The following is a 20,617-nucleotide window of genomic DNA, read 5'->3' as shown; positions in this document are numbered from 1 at the left end:
GCATTCCCTGCTAGAAATATCACTGCACATGTCAAAACAATCCCCCTTTAAAAGTCAGAAAAGGCTTGCCTGCACTTCTGCTCTATATCTATGCTTTCAAGTCATCTATCAACTTATGATGACCTCATACGTTTCATAGGGGTTTCTTAGGCATGGAATACTCAGTTGGTTTTGTCAGTTTCTCCCTTCAAAATAGAGTATACAATACTTAGGATTCGTTGATGGTCTCTCATTCAAACAACTCATTCAAAATAACAATAATAATAGGCAAATGTCTGGATTATGAGTTCTCAAAAGAAATTGTAAGATAGGGAAACATGGTAACAACCTGTCCCAGCATTTGAGTCCCAAGATGCTGCTGTACTACTTAGGAATCCCAGCCAGTGACCAGGAATGATGGGAGATGCAGTACAACATTGGCTAGAGATTTAAGGTTTTAAAAGGCTAGTGTGAATGAACAAAAAGTGCTGTTTTAAATATAGATATCCAATGTGGAACCTCTCTTGTTCTCATAGCTCTCTATAGAAAGGTTGCTAGTTCTTTGAGGGGGAAAAACAACCTTTCACAGATTTTTTCTTCTTGCCATAGAAATCTATAATGTAACTATCCATATTTACTTGAATCTAGTGTGCCATTGTATGTAATGCACACCTCAATTTTCAAAAACTAAAAGACGTATTTGCTGGCTAATGTAATGCACAATGGCAAAAAGTGCACTCTTTCTGATTTGTTTCATAAAAGGACACTTTGTCAGGGTTTGCACACATTTTTCCTAGGAATAAAGAGACACTCCACTTTACCTTTAAAACAAATGTGTGTGGTAAGAAAATGCACGCTGCAAGAAATGTGGACTAATTAAACTTTCTGGTTTGAAATATGAAACTTTATTAAATTTTCACCAAAATTAAAATTCAGGAAGATTCCAGAGTAGGAGCATATCTAAATACTACAAACCAATGTCTATGTTCATAAATATTAGGAATATTAGAGGACCATATATGTGCTTAATAGATCTCAGCACAATCTCTTCTGCAATGCCATACAGCTGTGGTGCAGCTAAATATATTTCAAATGACAACACTGATAGAGACCTGTATGTGGTGTTATTGCTACATTTCATGCATGCAAACATGGGTTCCCTTCCCATTACTGGTTTTGTTGAAACACATACATGAAGGATTGACATTTGCAAGGAAGATGTGAAGAGAGTGAGGCTTTGTATACCTATTCATTCCTGCTAGAGCATCCTCCTGAACAGGTTTTTTTTTCAGACCTGATTGAGGAAATGTGGATGATAGGAAAGAGTGCCAAAGAAAGTTAAATATATAGTTGGTCCTCCACATTTGTGGGGTTACGGGATCAAGAATCCATGAAAGTAGGGAAACCAGAAATATCTTCTGGGGCGGGTCAAAGCTTCTTTGTGGAGCTGGCAGATGTGAGGGCTTGCTGTTCCTCCACCTATTCCGAAATGGCGAGGAGAGGGAAACGATCAGCAATGCTACTGTTTACCAACCATATCTGGAAGCCTAGACATCGCTGGTTCAACCGCTCCCACTTGCATCTTTCTGCTTTCTTCTGGTGCTTCCCCACTCCTTCACTTCTATGAGAGCATCATGGTGCAGAGCTTTTGAGTTCAGCTAGCAGTTGAGAGTGAGAACCTGGTGAGAGAATTTTGTGCCTGAATAATAGGAGAGCAAAGATGCCCAGAATCTTGCCACCCAGAAAGATGTTTCATCTAAGGGAAAAACTCATGTTCAACTCATATCAGCCCGTCTGCTCAGTAAAGAGCAAGAAACCAAACCCGACAGGTGGATTTTATTTTTTTAAAAAGAGTCTGAGGCATCAGGTGGGAAGCAAGGAACAGCAATGTGATAAAAAGAGACTTTCTTAGCTACAGAGGGCTTGTCCTGGCCCCACATGCCACTGGAACCTTGGAGGAACAAGGAGGGAAACCCATGAATGATCAAATCTGCAAGTCCCAAACCTGTGAATGTGGAGGGCCAACTTTATCTCTCTTAATAGTTACTTCCTCTCTGCAAATTCCTCATGTCTGCAAACACATTATTAAGCAACCATGTGGGAATATGCAAGTCTGGTCCATGAAAGAGAACTAGTTCTTCTTTAGCATCTAGCAGTAAAACATTTCCATTGCACAGTTTAATATATACATAGATACATATCTCAAAATGCTTTATACATTATTGGAAGTTTCACACTTCTGCACTACAATATACAACCAGGAATTCAAGAGGTACATAATTGTGATTATGGGCTAGAAACAGAAGCATCACTCTGTCCCAACATTCAATGATGCAAAACCTGGGTGAAAATAATCCCAAACGAAAAGGATAGAAAATGTACAGGTCAATTTTATAAGTTAACTAAATAAAAACAAGTTAAACCAGTTAAAACACCACTCAAGATTTACAAACACATGTACTATTCATTTTCCGCTCATGAAACATAGCCCACTGACTATATTTTGTGGATTTCCAAGTACTTGACAACTCCCACTTTGGCAATTCCAGGCAAGCAGCAATATCAAAAGGCAAATTAGGCACACACTACATGGAAATATATGGTTGGTGAGCTACACATTTCTTTATGCCTCCAACATTGTGGTAGAAAAGTCCACAAATGCACAGAACGGTAACCTGATAATGCTCATACAATTCCCCTTGAATGGATACCCAGTCGAAATTTGGGAGGTTCTGACACATGTCTTGATACTCTCCTTGTCTTCAGTGACATTCGCCCTGCTCTTCTGCCGTCAATAATCATCATAGCATAAGCTACAATGAAGGAGAGCCATATGCAGTCACAGAGGATCCTACAGACCAATCCAAACCATTCCAAAGGACTGATGGAAAAATTAGCTCTCTTTGCAGCCCTGCTAGTTAAGGTTACAATGATGAAATTGGTTACATCATAAATAATTATCCAAGTAAGGTAGATAAATAATCCCACTGTGTCTCGCTTCCGGACAGAATAGAGGAAGTACATACATACTACAAAAGAAATACAGGCTAAGCCAATCGCTACATAATAGCAATATGGAATAATCCTCACGATGCCCACAGACTGTCTTGAATCACTTGCCTCCATTTTTAATAAGGCCCGTTCTAGGTGTCCAAACTCAAAGATAAGGTACATAACTGTCATCAGAATCATATACACACCACCTACAACACATCCTCCTTTTGGTGTTAGGCCACAGATGCCACCGGAGCACAGCTGAAATACTTTTTTGGGTAAAACTTTCTGAAAGAGAAAGAATGTTGAATTAGTAGAGCAAGATATAATAATAAATAATAACACAATGATGAGAATAATGATAATGATGATAATACTACTAGTAGTAGTACTAGTAATAATAATATATGAAAGATGTCTCCAGACTTTTCTGAGGAAGAAAATATAGGTGGTAAGTTTAAACACTATAACAGAGGGTAAATTTCTGAACTTACTGTGGAAACTGGAAACCATGAATAACAGTTTTTTTAATAGTGTCAGGAGCATCCTGTTGTGAGAGAATTGGCCGTCTGCAAGGACGTTGCCCAGGGGACGCCTGGATGATTTTGATGTTTTATCATCCTTGTGGGAGGCTTCTCTCATGTCCCCGCATGAGGAGCTGGAGCTGATAGAGGTAGCTCATCCACCTCTCCCCGGATTCGAACCTGCGACCTTTCGGTCTTCAGTCCTGCGGGCACAGGGCTTTAACCCACTGCGCCACCAGGGGCTCCAAATGGATAACAGTGAATCCTCTTAAATTAAATAATTTCGGCCAGAAGTTACAATTGATTCATCCTGGGAGACCTCTCTAGGAATTAGCTATGGTAATTTCCAGTGAAAGTATACCATAGAATTGCCTGGAGAACTTAGATATTTTTTAGCGAGGACATATTTTATTGCAGGTAGGTGGGTGAAACTTGCTTCTGCAGATATGAGCTTCTAAAACAATAATTTTTTTTTCTGAAGCATGCTTGGATACCCAGACAGGGAAGCTTACAAAATAATATGACTATAACATTAACTTAGTAGAAAACAGTATGAGCAATCTCTCAGACAGGGGGAGTATCTCTCAGCAAAATATATTCCTGTTTCAGTTAGGTTTATTCCCATGTAAATCTGCATGGACAAGCAGATAAAGTAAAATTTAAATCTGTTAAAAATAAGGTTTATTGAAAAACATGTTTTTTAAAGAGACAGCCTTTTTAGCCTGTTTTGTCATACAAAAAATAGATGGAGTCATACTGCAGTAGCACATCTAATAGTGATTTCATTTTTCATGGATTTTTGTATTTCAAGATATATTGATGTATTGGAACACGCGCTCGAAACAAATGTTTAAGCACAGTTTTACAGGAGTGGGATAGAGTTTTGCTTTGTTGGTCTGAAATTCTAGTTTCTGTTTTCAGTACTGGAGAAAACAGCAGAGAGTTTCGTTTTCTTCACTTTGAGACTTCATATGAATATATATACCTTCCTCAAATTCTTTGTTTCATTGTAGAAAAAGGAGAACAGTTTAAGGAAAACAAAACCAGAATAGAAAAGGCTCCAACTTTCTGTTGGTAGCAGATTTCAGTTGATCTATATTGGTTACCATTGCAATACTCAGTTCAATTCACTGAATATGGTTTTCTAATAGCAATAGAAGTTGCAGCAATGTTTTATTTTTATTTTGCTCACAGTGCTCGAAAACATTGCTGCAATTATACAATAGGATCATTACACTCTTATTTCACCTAAAAACTGACCATAAAGCAACATAACATGTGTTTTTCTTGCGCATAAGAATTATAAGGCAAAGGACAGAGCTGTGCTAACAATGTTGCTCATTACTTATGTACTAAGGAGCCCCCGGTGGCACAGTGGGTTAAACCCTTGTGCTGGCAGGGCTACTGACCAAAAGTTTGGCAGTTTGAATCCAGGGGAGCGGAGTGAGCTCCCATCCGTCAGCTCGAACTTCTCATGTGAGGGCATGAAAGAAGCCTCCCACAGGATGATAAAACATCTGGGCATTCACTGGGCAACATCATTGCAGATGGCCAACTCTCTTATGCCAGAAACGACTTGCAGTTTTTCAAGTCACCATTGACATGAAAAAACAAAACAAAAAATGTATGTACTGTGGAAATGTCCCCTAACTATATGCTTAATATGAAGTGCCCTACTAAATAGTGAGCACATTTTAAAAAAAACAAAAAAAAAACCCTTTTTTCTTGTTTGGGGGGAAGGTGGGAATCAAATTATGAGCAACACTTTTTAAATTATAAAGCTTTTTTTTTTTTTAAATAGAACACGAATAACAAACAACATTCCCCTTGGATGTGAAACCACACTTCTCAAAGCAAATATCATTGCTATTGTAAAACAAGACCTTATTATTTTCTTTATATTATTAATGAAAAACAAAACTCACTATTAAAAGCATGCTGTGCAATGCATTTGCTAAGTAAACATAAGTAAATTAACACAAACCACTTTTCTAGAAATAACTTATACAGGCAAAAATGAATTGTACTCATGATTTAGGTTGACATTTTATCCATTATTACAGGCTGTTGTGTTTCTTCAAGTCATTTCTAACTTGTGGCAACTCCTTGGCAAGTTGTTCAGAGGGGAATTGCCTTTGGCTTCCTCTGCGAGGGTTGCGCCTTGTGTCTGATCTTGGGAGCTAAGCAGGATCACCCTTGCTTAGTACTTGAATGGAAGAATGCCAATGAATCCAAGTGTACTAAGTGATATTTTAGAATAAGGAACTGGCAAAACTACATCTGAGTATTCCTTACCTAAAAAAACCCTATAACATTCATGGGGTTACTATAAGCTGATAAGCAATTTGTAAGTGTACACACACTGAAGCACACAAAGTAAGCAATCTGACAAAACTGTTTTGAAAGCAGACCGACCCTTATTATTTTCACAAGGAATGTCTCCTGAAAAACTGTGCATGTGTATGCATTTTGGCACACCTTTAATCATAACTGATGTCACAAAGAGCTAAACAACATTTTAAGTTAAATGTATCTTTTTGTCTAATGTGCTGATTTTCAAAAACATAATCTGTATCAGCTTCAATTTTTGAAATGTTGGCTATGACAACTCACTCTGTCACTGTTGTCATTCACACACCCTTTCCTATGGAGATACTTCAGAATAAGCATTGATCTATGTGTTCTTTTTCTCACAGGTTTCTATGGCTATTAATTGCTTTCAGAGGTAAAATCAATTATTTCCAATTTCTTCTCACCATTCTTAATTTGGCTCCTTCCATGTTGTTTATTTTCTCTCTCCACTAAACAGTAGTAATGCGCTGAGAATCCTGAGATCACTTCCTATGCAATTTCTGTGAAGAAGAAAGAAATAATCTTTTAAAAATATGTATCTATTCAGAACTACAGACAATGGTCATGCAATGCACTTACTCAACCTACATGAAAAATGAGGGCTTGTAGATACCTTTTTTGTATGGCAAAGATCAATGCAGATTGGAAATGCCTGCAATATACACTAGCCTCATTCATCATGAAATGTTATAGCATACTCATAAGCAAAATTGGTGTGCAATATACCCTATATACTCACGTATACGCCAAGAAATTTTGGTACACAAATCAACCCCCCCCCCCCCCCCAAAACTGGGTCGGCATAGTTCTGGGTCAATGTGAATATTGTACCTTAACACTAATCAAAAACTGAACCATCCCCTTTTCTGAATAGAGTGGCAAATAGATGAGAGCTTACTCTGTTGTTAGGAGAGCCTAAAAGAAGCATTAATACCCTACATTTCTCTTTGCCATGGCATTGCTTCTGGCTTTTTTAAATAACCAGGTGGGAAGATGGCGGTGGTGACCAGGGGTTACCTAGGTGGCAATGGTGCTTTCTCCTGTCTGTGAAATGACCTTCTACCTATCCATAGTTTATATTAAAAATCTATAATTTTGGGCCCCAAATCTGTCCTCAACATATATGTAAGGTCAACTTTGATGACCATGCTGAAAACATCGCAAGATTGAAAAGGTTAAAATTCTTCTTTTTCTGACTTGGTGTATTCCAGAGAAGCATGAACAAAATATACAGATATTTATGGTTACTGTCCATATTCATTTCCCATCGATTCAGTGTATGATTTTGCTTTTCCCCTCTTCATGCCGAATTTCCAAACATCTTTTCAGTCTAAACAGGCTCTCAGATTAAACATAAGCAAAGCATTAAACATAAGTAAGTATTTCGTCTTAGTAAGTGGTGTTACTCGACCAACATGCCATGGGATCTTTGAGAAAGTCTGATTAGGTGAAATTCAAAGATCTGTCTTTGATCAGCTGTTCTCGTAATAAACTCTAACAAGCTCTTCAACTGCTGCAACATATAAATTTTCAGGCAATATTGTGAGTGTATGTTAATTTTGGATTATATATGTTAAGTAAAAATAACTTTCAGAAGGAAATTGGTATTCCTAGCTCACTCTTCACTGAAAAAAAGAATGACTTACAGAGAGCAGTAATATAACATAAGTCTACTGTACTGTAAGAATAACCACGAAGGGTTTTGTGCTAGGTTGCTGTGAGTTATCTGGGATGTAAGGCCATGTTCCAGAAGCATTTTCTCCTGACGTTTCAGCCACATCTATGTCAGGCATCCTCAGAGGTTGTGAGATTAGTTGGAAACAAGCCACTTGGAGTTTATACATCTATGGAATGTCCAGGGTGGGAGAAAGAACTCTTGTCTGCTGGAAGCAAGTATGAATACTGCAACTGATCACCTTGATTAGCATTGAATAGCCTTTCAGCTTCAAGGCTTGGCTGTTTCCGCTCTGGGAGAATCTTTTGTTGGGAGGTGATTAGCTGGCCCTGATTGTTTCCTGTCTGGAATTCCCCTGGTTTGGAGTGTTGTTTTTTATTTACTGTCCTGATTTTGGAGCTTTTAAATACTGGTAGCCAGATTTTGTTCATTTTCATGGTTTCCTCCTTTCTGTTGAAATTGTCCACATGCTTGTGGATTTAAATGGCTTCTCTGTGTAGTCTGACATGGTGGTTGTTAAGAGGAGTCCAGCATAATATGCTTTTCCAGGTTGGTTCATCAGGTGCTCTGCTAAAATGAACTACAACAGGGAAAAATGTGTAGTATGACACAGGCAATAAAAATGAAATGCATCGATATAGCATGGATGATAGTGGGCTTGGATAACAGTCCATGTGAAAGGGATCAAGGTGTAGAATTGATGTAATCCTCATTTTAAAAGAATTATTCCCCTATCCCTGAACAAGAAGTTCAGCCAGGGAAAGGCTCTTGGTCTTAAGAGGGAGGGGATACCTCACCGTACATGGCAGGGCGATGTGCCCTCTTGCACATACCGCAAGATGCCATGGAGTTAACCTACTTTAAGAGAAAAACCTCACTCAAAAGAGGATTATCAGATGTGAGTAACTAAAAATCATGCCAGTAATCTTCATACTGGGATGGGATGGGGGCCTTTTAATTCTTTATTGCAGCAGTTAGGTAGTCTCTCTCTCTCTCCTTTTGGCTGTGTAACTGATTGAGCATTGTCACAACACAACAATACTGTGGAAACTCAAAAAGCCAAAAGTACATTTCACAGGGCAGGGAGAAACTCAGTCCCACATCTCCTATTCCTTAGAAGAATTTTTCAAAACACATTTGACAGGAATGCCGTCTTTCTTATTGTCATTCTGGCAAACCTATGGATGGGATAATTCTGCAGCAGAGGCGTTTGAAAGATTTCTCAAGATGAGGCATTTGCTTACTATTTACAGAGCATTCTTATAGATGTCTACCCAGATGGTGGGGTATTTTCTCAGGCAAGCCTGTCTAGGTGTGCAGCCTTAACCAGGTAACTCTGGGTTGGGAATGGGTAAACTTGGGCCCTCCAGGTGTTTTAGACTTCAACTTCCACAATTTATACAATGTCATGCTCTTTCCTTTCTCCCCTCAGCCGCTTAGGCAAAAAAGGAAGGGGCCTGAGGCTGGGTTGCTGTGAGTTTTCGAGGCTGTATGGCCATGTTCCAGAAGCATTTTCTCCTGATGTTTCACCCACATCTATGGCAGGCATCCTCAGCGGTTGAGGGGTCTGTTGGAAACTAGGCAAGTGAGGTTTATTTATCTGTGGAATGTCCAGGGTGGGAGAAAGAACTCTTGTCTGCTTGAGGCAAGTGTGAATGTTACAATTGGCCACCTTGATTAACAATTAATGGCCTTACAGCTTCAAAGCTTGGTTGCTTGCTGTCTGGGGAAATACTTTGTTTGGATGTGTTAGCTGGCCCTGATTGATTCTCGTCCAGAATTCCCCTGCTTTTTAGTGTAGTTCTTTATTTACTGTCCTGATTTTAGATTTTTTTAAAAAACCGGTAGCCAGATTTTGTTCATTTCCATGGTTTCCTCCTCTCCTCCTGTTGAAATTGTCCACATGCTTGTGGATTTCAATGGTTTCTCTGTGTAGTCTGACATGGTAGTTGTTAAAGTGGTCCAGCCTTTCTGTGTTCTTAAATAATATGCCATGCCCAGGTTGGTTAACCAGCACCCATAGGGATTGGTAGGTGCCAAATAAGTGTAGTTTCTGGTTGCTTGAGAGTTGCTATTCAAAACAAGCCTAATACTATATGCCGTACTATCTCATAAAACACTGTACTAACCTGACATTAGTATTCAAATATAGTAATTAAAAGCAAAATCAGAGAAATGTAACCTAGTTTCACTGTGTTATAAACACGTATTTTCAATTTAATGATTTATTCTATTTTAATGCTGGTTACTTGAGTGTTCTGGTTAACTGAGTCTATAGCAGACCTGGGTAAACTTAGGTCCTCCAGATGTTTTGGACTCCAGCTACCACCATTCCTAACAGCCTTAGGCCCTTTCCTTTCCCCCTCAGCTGTTTAAGCAGACATGAAAGATAGGAAGGGGCCCAAAGCTGTCCAAAAGCCTGGTCCCAGAACCACAACTTCAATTTCTTCCTAAAAGACAGGAGGGATGAAGCCGATCTTACCTCTTTGGGAAGCGAGTTCCACAGGCAGGGGGCTACAGCCAAGAAGGCCCTGTCTCTCGTCCCCGCCAGACGTATTTGCGACGCTGGTGGGAGCGAGAGCAGGGTCTCCCCGGATGATCTTAAACTGCAAGGCGGGATGTAGCGGGAGATGTGTTCAGATGAGTAAACTGGGCTAGAACCATATAGAGCTTTATAAGTCAAAACCAGCACTATGAATTGACTGGGTTGTTGTAGGTTTTTCCGGGCTATATGGCCATGTTCTAGAGGCATTTTATCCTGACGTTTTGCCTGCATCTATGGCAAGCATCCTCAGAGGTAGTGAGGTCTGTTGGAAGTAGGAAAATGGGTTTATATATCTGTGGAATGACCAGGGTGGGACAAAGGACTTTTGTCTGCTGGAGCTAGGTGTGAATGTTTCACACTATCAATTGAGTTTGGAAGTGGATCGGCAGCCAGGGGAGCTGACACAACAAGGGGGTGGTGTGCTCCCTGTATGTCACTGATTGTGTAAAAGGGCAGATGGTAATTTTGTCAGTGCTGATTGTGTTTAAGTGCAGGCCAAGGTCTTTAGGCACTGCACCCAGTGTGCCCATCACCACTGGGACCACCTTGACTGGTTTGTGCATTATTATTATTATTATCTTTCCCAAAGGCTCCTCCCGAGATCTCCTTCAGCTCTGTCTGAATCCTGTATTGGTTGGAAACAGCAGCCCCATCTTGTGCTACTTCTCAAACCACAGAGGCTGGATCCACACTGGGAGATGGAATGCACTTTGACACCCCTTTAACATGCCCAGTGTGGAACACATTTCACCACGCTAAAACAGTAGATGTGGCTCTTAATGAGACATGCCGCATTATCATGGGGTGCCTGCGCCCTACACCACTGGAGAAATTACACTGTCTAGCCGGTATTGCATCACCTGACCTCCGCTGGGAAGTAGCAGCCAATAGTGAAAGGACCAAGGCAGAGACATCTCCAGCTCATCCCTTGTTTGGATATCAGCCAGTACATCAACTTAAATCAAGAAATAGTTTTCTAAGATCTACAGAGACACTTGCTGGAACACCTCAGCAAGCGAGAGTCCAAAAGTGGCAGGCTCAAACCCAGAACCTCAACCAATGGCTGATACCAAATGAGAGACTCCCCCCTGGGCACACAGAGGACTGGGCGACTTGGAAGGCGCTGAACAGACTGCGCTCTGGCACCACAAGATGCAGAGCCAACCTTCAGAAATGGGGCTACAAAGTGGAATCCTTGACATGTGAGTGCAGAGTGGAGCAAACCACTGACCACCTGCTGCAATGCAACCTGAGCCCTGCCACATGCACAATGGAGGACCTTCTTATAATAACACCAGAGGCACTCCAAGTGGCCAGATACTGGTCAAAGGACATTTAATCAACTACCAAACTCGCAAACTTTGTGTTTTGTTTGTCTGTTTGTTAAAAAATGCAATGCAACTGTTTGGTCTGCTCCTTACACGATTAATAAACAAAAACCCCTTTAACTGCAATGGTTCCTGGCTGTGGAGTCCTGGGAGCTGTAGTTTGGAGAGGCACCAGGACCATTTGGGAAAGAAATTTAAAGACTTCCTAAAACTAAAGCCACAGCCTGGAGTGCTGGCAGCTAAAGTGGTGCCAGACTGCATTCCTTTTACAGTGTAGTGTTAGAGGCAGGCAAAGAGGTGGATGCCAGATCTGCCCTGAGTTTGCAAGCGCCTGGCCCGTGGCTTGGAAGGCCTGACTCGGGCCCCGTGCTTCTTTTGGAATCTCCCCCTCGCTGCATTACCTCGCCCTCCTTCCTCTTCACGCTCCTCCCGAAACCCGCGACCAGTTTTGACAGTTAAACCGCCTAACCGAACTCCGCCCCCTTCCCTTCCCTTCGCCCCGCCCCTTGGTTGCTATTGGGCGAACCGACCCGCCTCGCGCGCCCTTTCCGCGGCTTCTGATTGCTCGCTTCTGCCCTTCGCTGCTTCACGCAGTTCCTGGCTCAGGATTGGCTGGCTCGGTGGACGTCCGGCGAGGTAACCAATGGCTGGAGCGCGCTCGCCCGGATCCAAGATGGCGGCGCCGGGGACTGGCGAGGAGGGCCCCGAAGGAAGGAGCTGAAGCGGCCTCGGCCGGAGGCTTTGGGCCCCGGCGCCTGCCTGCCCTCGGAGCTGGCTTCTGCCCCAGCGATGGCTGCGGAAAGCAGCAAGCAGTTCTGGAAGCGGAGCGCCAAGCTACCGGGCAGGTGAGTGAGGCAAGGAGCGCCGGTGTCTCTGAGATCCCGCTGAGGCGATGCCGGTTCAGCCCCTCATGTCATGTGTGGCGCCTTCCGCGGCTCAGGCTCCCGAAGCAGAGAAGCGCCAACCATTAATGGGTCCACGAAGGAAAGGTGTTCCCTCTGCGGTTGAGGAGATCCCTCTCCCTCTCTCTCTCTCTCTCTCCCTCTCTCCGGGAATTCGCAGCCTTGTTGACCCCAACGGTCTTTGGCGGCGCTTGGCAACCACTTTGTTCGGCTTCCACCGCTCGAAGCTTCGAAATAGAGCTCTCCCCAGAAGCCTAGAATCTGTGCAATTTCATACCACGTTAACTGCTATGGCTCAGTGCTGTGAAATTGTAGTTTTACAAGGTCTTCAGCCTTCTTTGCCAGAGAGTGCTGGTGCCTCACCAAACTGCAGCTCTTAGGATTCAATGGCACAGAGCCATGGCAGTCAAAGTGGTGTCAAACTACATTGGATCTGCAAAATAGAGTCCAGCAAGACAGAGCCCTGTGAATAGGCTACGGCAGGAATGGGCAAACTTGGGCCCTCTCTCCAGGTGTTTTGGACTTCAGCTCCCACAATTCCTAACAGACCCAGGCTCCTACCTTCCCCCCCTCTGATGCTTAAGCGGCTTAAAGGGCTTGAATTTGTTAGGAATTGTGGGAGTTGAAGACCAAAATACCTGGAGAGAGGGCCCAAGTTTGCCCATGCCTGGGCTAGGGTCTTTCTCCTCGGATGAGAAGATGCTCCTTTATTTGCATGGGTCAGTCTGTGTTGATCTACCTTTGACATGCCACAGATATATAAACATCACTTGCCTAGTTTCCGGCAGACCCCTCAACTTTTGAGGATGGCTGCCATAGATGTGGGTGGAACGTCAGGAGATAATGCCTTTGGAACATGGTCATACAGCCCAGAAAACTCATAGCAACCCAGCCTCAGGCCCCTTCCTTTTCTGCCTAAGTGGCTGAGGGGGGAAAGGAAAGGGCATGAGGCTGTTAGGATTTGTGGGAGTTGAAGTCCAAATCACCTGGAGACAGGGCCCAACTTTGCGGAGTCTTTCACCTCGGATGAGAAGTTGTTCCTTTATTTTCATGGGTCATTATGCTGATCTGTTCCTGAACACTTCTGTTAAGGTTGCATACCAAATCAAGCTATGAGTTCTATCCTAAAGCACTGCTTCCAAAACTGCGAATGTCTGGCCCGAATGGGGCCCCCTTAGCTCAATGTTGGGGTCCCAAAAGATTTGGCAACAGTAGAAGCTTTCTGAATGTCACCTAGTGGCTCTTTTAGATGTTTACACAAATTGATTGTGTAGTGTTTACTCTGCAGAAAATGCCTCGGCTGTACTTTAAAAAAAGAGAAATCAGCCTGTTTAACAAGCCTTGTGAATGCAGATTGGTCAGTAAATTTTTGATATTATATACCCTGGTGGCACAGCGGGTTAAACTACTGAACTGCTGAACTTGCTAATCAAAAGGTTGGTGGTTCAAATTGGGGAGTGTGGTGAGCAGCCATTGTTAGGCCCAGCTTCTGCCAATCTAGCAGTTCAAAAACATGCAAGTGTGAGTAGATCAATAGGTACAGCTTCTGCAGGAAGGTGACGGTTCTCCATGGAGTTATGCTGGCCACATGATCTTGGAGGTGAATACAGACAATGCTGGCTCTTCGACTTAGAAATGGAGATGAGCATCATCCCCCAGAGTCGGACATGACTGGACTTAATGTCAGGGGAGGCCTATATACATAGGGTCATATAAAAATTACTTGGGCGAAAAGGAGTTCCGAATGGAAACGTTTTATAAGCCTTGTCCTAGGGTACCCTTTTCCTGTCAAAGGTGAAATTGTTTATGAAGAAGTTCAATACATGAGTCAGATATTACTATAAACACACACAAACAAACAAAATGAAGCAGAAGATCTAGGGCAGGAGTCCTCAAACTTTTTAAACAGAGGGCCAGTTCACGGTCACTCAGGCTGTTGAGGGACCAGACTATAGTTTGAAGAAGAAAAAACATGAATTAATTCATGCGCACATATCTTATTTGTCATAAAAAAACAAAAGAACAATACAGTACAAACCTGACACAACCATTTGGCAATGAAGAACAAATTTTAACCAACATAAAACTTACCAGTATTTCAATGGGAAGTATGGGCCTGCTTTTCGCTGATGAGATAGTCAAGTTAATTAGAATTGCTATTGTGCCTTCAAGTAGTTTCAGACCTAGGGCAACCCTAAGTCTTAAGTTTAGGGTGGGGGCTGAATAAATTCCCTTGGAGGGCTGCATCCTGCCTGTGGGCCTTAGTTTGGGGACCTTTGACCCAGGTTGCATCTAATTTGCCAAATGAATACAGTTTGACACTACCTTAACTGCCATGGCTGAATACTTTGGAATCATGGGAATTTTACTATGGTGAGATAACAATACCTTTGGCACGGAGGCGAAAGAATGTTCAAACCTACAACTCCTATGAATCCACACCTTGTAGCCATTGTAGTTGAAGTGATTTCAAACTTCATTAATTCTACAATGTAGATGCACCCTAGTCTTCTACTGTGGGAATCCTTTTATTAGTTTTGATTTCAGATCTTTCCATAGCACCTCCTTCCAAAATAGGTGAGATGACAGTCTGTGGTGCTTGAATTATAGAAAGGCCAGACAGCCTTCTCCTCCACTTCCTTTTTTGATTCCTCATAATTCAAGGGTAGATATGTACAAAATGCAAGGACTTTGGAATCAAATATTGATTTATTTCCTCTTTCATAATGAATTCTTATTGTATTGTTTGGGAACATGGACCCCAGGAAAATTATTGTTGAGAATAAATTTTGGCTATATTTGGGAGGGGTCTTGATTTGTACAAATTTCCGGTTTTGAGGAGAAGTTTCTTATACCAGAGTGTGCAAAAACATTAATTCTACATTAATTATATTACAACAACTTAGCAATGAATATTGAGAGGTAGGTTTTTAGTGCCTTCTTCTGAGATATGTCCTATGGCACCTGGTATTCGTTGGTGGTCCCCCATCCAAGTGCTAAACAGGGTTGATCCTGTTTGGCTTCCCATATTAGATAAACAGGATCTGGTGCCTTTTGGATATTTAGACACACAGTTGTATCTGTATATTGATTTAATGTATTTATTTGCCTGTTAAAAATGTACCTGTCACCATGGAAAAACCTGACACAATCATTTGGCAACTTTAAAGGGGCTTAAGAGATACTGAAACCCTGTTAACATGATCAAGAGTCTGTGTTCCCAAACAATGTGAAGAAAGATCAAGCGACATCTCTAATGACAGATATGTGGTTGTGATAGAGTCTGTATAGATTGTGTAAATGCTATTGTACACATTCCCTCTAACCTCTTCTTGACCCTGCAGTCCCACCACTGCAAGGGCTTAGGAATGCTTAGTTGGCTTTAATTCCTGCCAAGCTAGTTAATTCTGTTTCTGCTTCTAATACATTGTCTTCTGTCAAATGCTAGCAAATTACTGGATAATTTAGATTTGTGAGGAAATACTATAATGTGCCATTTAATGCATATTCTTGAGAAGAAGAAAAATGTCTCTGCAAGTGTGATAGCATCTCACTATCTTAGATTTCTTGTCTTGGTGCCACATCCTGTATGTTTTTTGCCTTTTTCTACTGCAACATTTCACTTTCATTGATATCTACTTTAAATAGTGGAGTTGACTCAACCAGGCAAACCGGTTTTGGGAAAACAAATGTGCCAACTTGAGTGTCAACCTAACCAGTGAATTTCAACTTCATCACTTTCACTGTAAGCTGTCAGCCAGCCAGCAATCTGCTATGATATCTCAGTCCAATGGAAGAGAGACAATGTGTGTTTCTATACTCCAGACTTTAAGCATATATCCATGTGTTTCTTTCACTTTTGCTCTTTCTGTGACTTGTGTTTTCCTTGACATTGACCAGACCAAAGGCTAGGTCATAACCCCTCCCCCTGCCACATATGCACACAGATTTGCTCCAGATTGCTTTTTTTGTGAACAAATGGTCCAAATTGTTTGTTGTGAGCATAGTGTGCCATTTGGTATGGCACCATTTAGCCTGAGCTACGAAAATCCATGCTTGTGGCAAGTAATTCTGATGACCCGCTCATTTCTTGTGTAGTTGATCTTGTCTGGGAAGAAAAAAATGCTTGGCACACATGGGGTCATGCGAACTGGTCTGTATTAAGCCCAGAACAAGGGAAGGAAAAGGTATTTCGATTGGTGCTATAGGGCAGTGGAAATTCTCAAAGAGCTGCTTATCAGCATTGGAAATCTTTCCCATGTGTTCTCTCTGCACTAGCCAAAGGGCGGGCCAAGGAGGAATTTACAGTGGAACTACCATTTCCACAGGCTCAGGATACATGGATTGAACCAACTGTGGATTGAGTGAAATGGCAGCAAGCTCCAGGCACAAGGCACACACACTGGGCTCCTCTGACTTTGGGGAGCATGCCAACCTTCTGCAAATGAGTGAACAGAAGCATCCAGATGCTGGCTGGGAACAAGAGATCTGAAAAATCTGACTGAGGCTTGTTGCTACCTCCGCTGTTGACCTATGCCTTTTTATTAATATAGATTCTAGCATCTACATTTTTTTCTGTCTGCACAGGATCTTGCAACTAACACCACTGCATATACCAAGTCCATTACGAGCGTGCAGTGGATTGCAGTTTGTCTTTTCTTTTCCCTGTAGTAGACATCATGGTAAACTTGTGGGGAAAGCCAAGATTATTTAGTGAATTACGGTATTTATTCAAATCTAATGCTCACCCTTTTTGGCTAAATTACCTTCCCAAAATTAGTTTGTGCATTATATTAGTATAATATGGTAATCTTAGTGCTGACCCAAATAAAAAAGAAGCTATTTCAGGAGCACCTGGAGCTCCTATTTGAGGGACATCATCTCTAAATTAATTGCCATGGCTCAATGTTTTGTGATCCTAGAATTTGTAGTTTATTGAAACATCACCATTCTTTGACATAGAAGGCTCAAGGCTTTGTCAAACGACAGCCCCCATGACCGGTCTTGAGGAGGGTGAACAAGCTGAAGATTAATCCCAACAAGACAGAGGTCCTCCAGGGCAGTTACACGTGGCAACCTGTGCTTGACAGGGTTGCACTCCCTTCAAAGACACAGGTCTGCAGCTTGTGGGTACTCCTGGATTCAGCGCTGACGCTTGATGCTCAGGTGTCAGCGGTGGCTAGGAGGGCCCTCACACAATTAAAACTTGTGCACCAGCTGTGACCATACTTCATGAAGTCTGAACTTCAATTGGTCCAACGTTCGATAGCCAGACTGATAACGGGAGCGAATTACAGGAAGCAAACTACCCCTCTGTTTAAGGAGCTCAATTGGTTGCCGTTCATCTTCTGGTCCGAATTCAAGGTACAGGTTATCACCTACAAAGCCCTGAACGGTTTGAGGCCCGCCTACCTGCGTGACCGCTTCTCCTACCATAAACCTGCATAGAGTTGGAAGAGACCTCATGGGCCATGATCTCCAATCCTCTGGGCAGGCCCTCCTTTCACCCCCACCTTTATCACATGTACGACTTGTGGGGGTGAGAGAGAGAGCCTTCTCCGCTGTGACCCCTCAGCTTTGGAACTCGCTACCTAGTGACATTAGGCAAGCCCCTACCCTGGCAGCTTTTAAGAAAGACCTAAAAACTTGGCTCTTCAGATGTACCTTTGGTGAGTGAACACATATTTCATATTTTGTCTGTTCCAACTAACTTTGGGCTTGGCCTCATGTTAGCCGCCCCGAGCCTCCTTTGGGGAGATGGTGGCGGGGTACAAATAAAGTTTATTATTATTATTGAACCAGGGCAGTTAAAGTGGATTCCTTCTGCAGCATAGATGCACCCCAAGTATTTCTTTTCCATTTGCTGAACGTTTTGGTGTTCTAATACTTTTATTTTTAAAGAAGGAATTATAAGCAGGCAGACACTGCAATGGACACCTTTTTTGACCAAATTATAAAAAGTGCACTTTTAGCCACTGTGCATTATATTTGCCAGCAAATACTGTTTTGGGTTTTGGGGTTTTGAAAATTCAGGTGCATATTAGAAACAATGACGCACGAGACTTGAGTAAATATGTGTATTTGAAGTATGTAACAATTTTGCTGCAGAAGTTTATTTTAGTTACTCTTTACTGCCTCTGTGCTATATTCTGGATAATGTAAATTAATTTATTTGTGAGTTTACCATATATATTTGTGTATAAGTCAATCTTGTGAATAAGCCAGGGCCAGTTTTTGGGGCCAGAATTATGAATTTAATATGGCCCATGGATATATCAAGGGTCATTCTGGCAAGAGAGAAAAACACCAATGCCAATTCAGGGTACCAGCCACCCCTGGTCATGGCCATCATTTCCCTTTTCAGACATTAAAATAGGCCAGAAGCAGCATCATGGCGGAGAGAGCAGAGAGAGATTGATGCTTCTTTTAATTTCTCCTGGGAAGAACTAAGCTTTTATCTTTCACCACTCTACGGAGAGAAGGGGATGTTAAAGTACAGTACTGACATTGACTTGTCGATAAGTTGATCCAGGTTTTTGGATTGATATTTTACTAAAATGTCTAGGCTTATACATGAGTATATAGGGTAGATGTCTGAACACGAAACTTGATATATGGAAGATATGTTCTAAATCAAATGAATTCCCAGTGAGTTGGAGGTTTGTGTACCTGTTTTGTTTTAATGTTTTAGATATGTCATGTCTTCATACTTTTGACCCATTACATGCGATAAGACATGATAGCTAAATGGATTTTCATTGCAACCAGGCATTATAATGACTGGCAGAAATCAAGTGATCACAAACATCATTGGCACAAGATTAGCAGTTATTCAGATTTTGCCATTCATGCCAACTTACTTTTAACATTCCGTAGATTTGGATATATATATATTTGTAGTCAATTGTTGCTATTTTAATGATGACAGTGTTATTCAGAACGGATTAAAGCAACTCAAAGTGGGGGCTCATGGTCTGATGCTGGTTTCTGAGCCATCTGAGCAACTAGAATGAGAGTGATTCTATGTTGCCAGCAATTGACTGACCTTGGATTATGATTCTGAACTGGCGAAACTTTTAAATGAATGTTTTAATAATTGATTTTAACTGCTGCTTTTAACTGTAATTGTTTATTTATGTGTTAGCATCTAATGGTTGCCTGTTATGAAGCCACTCAGAGTCCCCATCCAGGGGCGAGAAGGATGGGGTACAAATGTGTGAAATAAATAAATAAATCTGTTGACAGTCACTGTAAAATCTTCAGGAAAGAAAGAATTGCTTGATGAGCTCAAGAACAGTGCTGATCCCTGGCACATAGGGGATCAAATTGTGAGAGCCCCACATCAGATTAAGATTAAGAAACCCTGGACTAAATGGTGGGATCAAAATAAGACGTTCAAAGATAAAAGATTCAGGATTATAGTACAGTGGCAGCAGTTGCTTGTAGGCAATACATTTATGCCCTATTTACTTTTAAGGAAGTATCTGGGATTATTGTTTAATAATTCAGTAGAGGCAAGGAAGTAACATTGTTTACCTATGTGAAAAAAACACATGACTATTCAAGAGTGAATACAAAGTAAGACACTGGTTCACTTCAGCACATACCAATGTACTGTAAAAATAATTTCAAAGAGTTTCGTAAATATTTTTTCTTCATTTGTTTTTCTTCTTGAAATCAACAGGAATTTTCACAATGCTTTAGAATTCGATGTGAACTTGCTGGAATAGAAGCAAAGTGCTTACTTGCTTCTTTTTCATATACATACTTACGAAGAAGCCATTTGAAAAACTACATATAAAAAAGTGCAAATTCACATAATCTATTAATATTGTAACTAGAACTGAAAAGGTTCTCTGCACATGCCTTTTCCTAGGCTCATTCTCTTTGCATCTATGTATTTGTTCTGATAAAACATCTGTTATGCTGTAGTGGCAGTAAAGAAAGTATCTGTTCTCCTATTAGAAATACTGCCTTTCAGCTCTATGTGATTTTGAAGACTTGGAGTTTGTGTATGGCCCTTGATATACTTATAACTGAGTCTTAAGCAGTTTTTCATAATCACTTGAATAGTACTTTCTTTGTTTTCTCTGCAGCATTCAACCTGTCTATGGAGCTCAACACCCTCCATTGGATCCCCGACTCACTAAAAAGTATGTAATGCACCTTCACCTCTACAGCAGACAGTTGCTTAGTATCATTGTTATATAAGTCACTTCCATGAGAGAAAGGCTTTTTTCTCTATCCACTTACTTTATTCTCTTATGGAATAATATCATTGTGGCTGCAAAGTGTTTGGGGGAAAAGCCATTTCATGC

The 20,617-nt window shown here is 41.4% G+C and overlaps 2 protein-coding genes across 6 annotated transcripts in view; one reads left to right on the top strand and one right to left on the bottom strand.

Moving 5' to 3' along the window:
* Positions 1 to 904: 904 nt before the first annotated feature.
* Positions 905 to 11,997, bottom strand: TMEM217 (transmembrane protein 217). 2 transcript variants are annotated; one of them, XM_060773173.2, is made up of 3 exons: positions 11,928 to 11,997; positions 6,254 to 6,349; positions 905 to 3,261 (listed from the first exon to the last, which is right to left on the bottom strand). In XM_060773173.2, exons 2-3 carry the CDS (start codon positions 6,275 to 6,277, stop codon positions 2,665 to 2,667), a joined length of 621 nt encoding a protein of 206 aa, XP_060629156.2. In that variant the 5' UTR covers positions 6,278 to 6,349; positions 11,928 to 11,997; the 3' UTR covers positions 905 to 2,664. The 2 variants fall into 2 exon arrangements, with proteins under 2 accessions (XP_060629156.2, XP_060629157.2); XM_060773174.2 differs by lacking the exon at positions 11,928 to 11,997 and adding an exon at positions 11,799 to 11,858.
* A 161-nt stretch (positions 11,998 to 12,158) lies between these two features.
* Positions 12,159 to 20,617, top strand: part of TBC1D22B (TBC1 domain family member 22B) — a 50,494-nt gene continuing 42,035 nt past the window's right edge. For 3 of the 4 annotated variants that reach the window (XM_067467981.1, XM_067467983.1, XM_060773170.2), the window contains exons 1-2: positions 12,159 to 12,242; positions 20,396 to 20,452. In XM_067467981.1, the coding sequence (XP_067324082.1) occupies positions 12,187 to 12,242; positions 20,396 to 20,452 (113 nt within the window). In that variant the 5' untranslated portion in view covers positions 12,159 to 12,186. The remainder of the gene's footprint in view (positions 12,243 to 20,395; positions 20,453 to 20,617) is intronic. The other variant, XM_067467982.1, reaches the window with a different exon arrangement.

This window comes from Anolis sagrei, chromosome 4, assembly GCF_037176765.1.
Source record: "Anolis sagrei isolate rAnoSag1 chromosome 4, rAnoSag1.mat, whole genome shotgun sequence".
In the NCBI taxonomy this organism is placed as follows: domain Eukaryota; kingdom Metazoa; phylum Chordata; class Lepidosauria; order Squamata; family Dactyloidae; genus Anolis; species Anolis sagrei.
The sequence above is the reverse complement of the archived record's forward strand: the minus strand, read 5'-3'. Positions and strand labels throughout refer to the sequence as shown.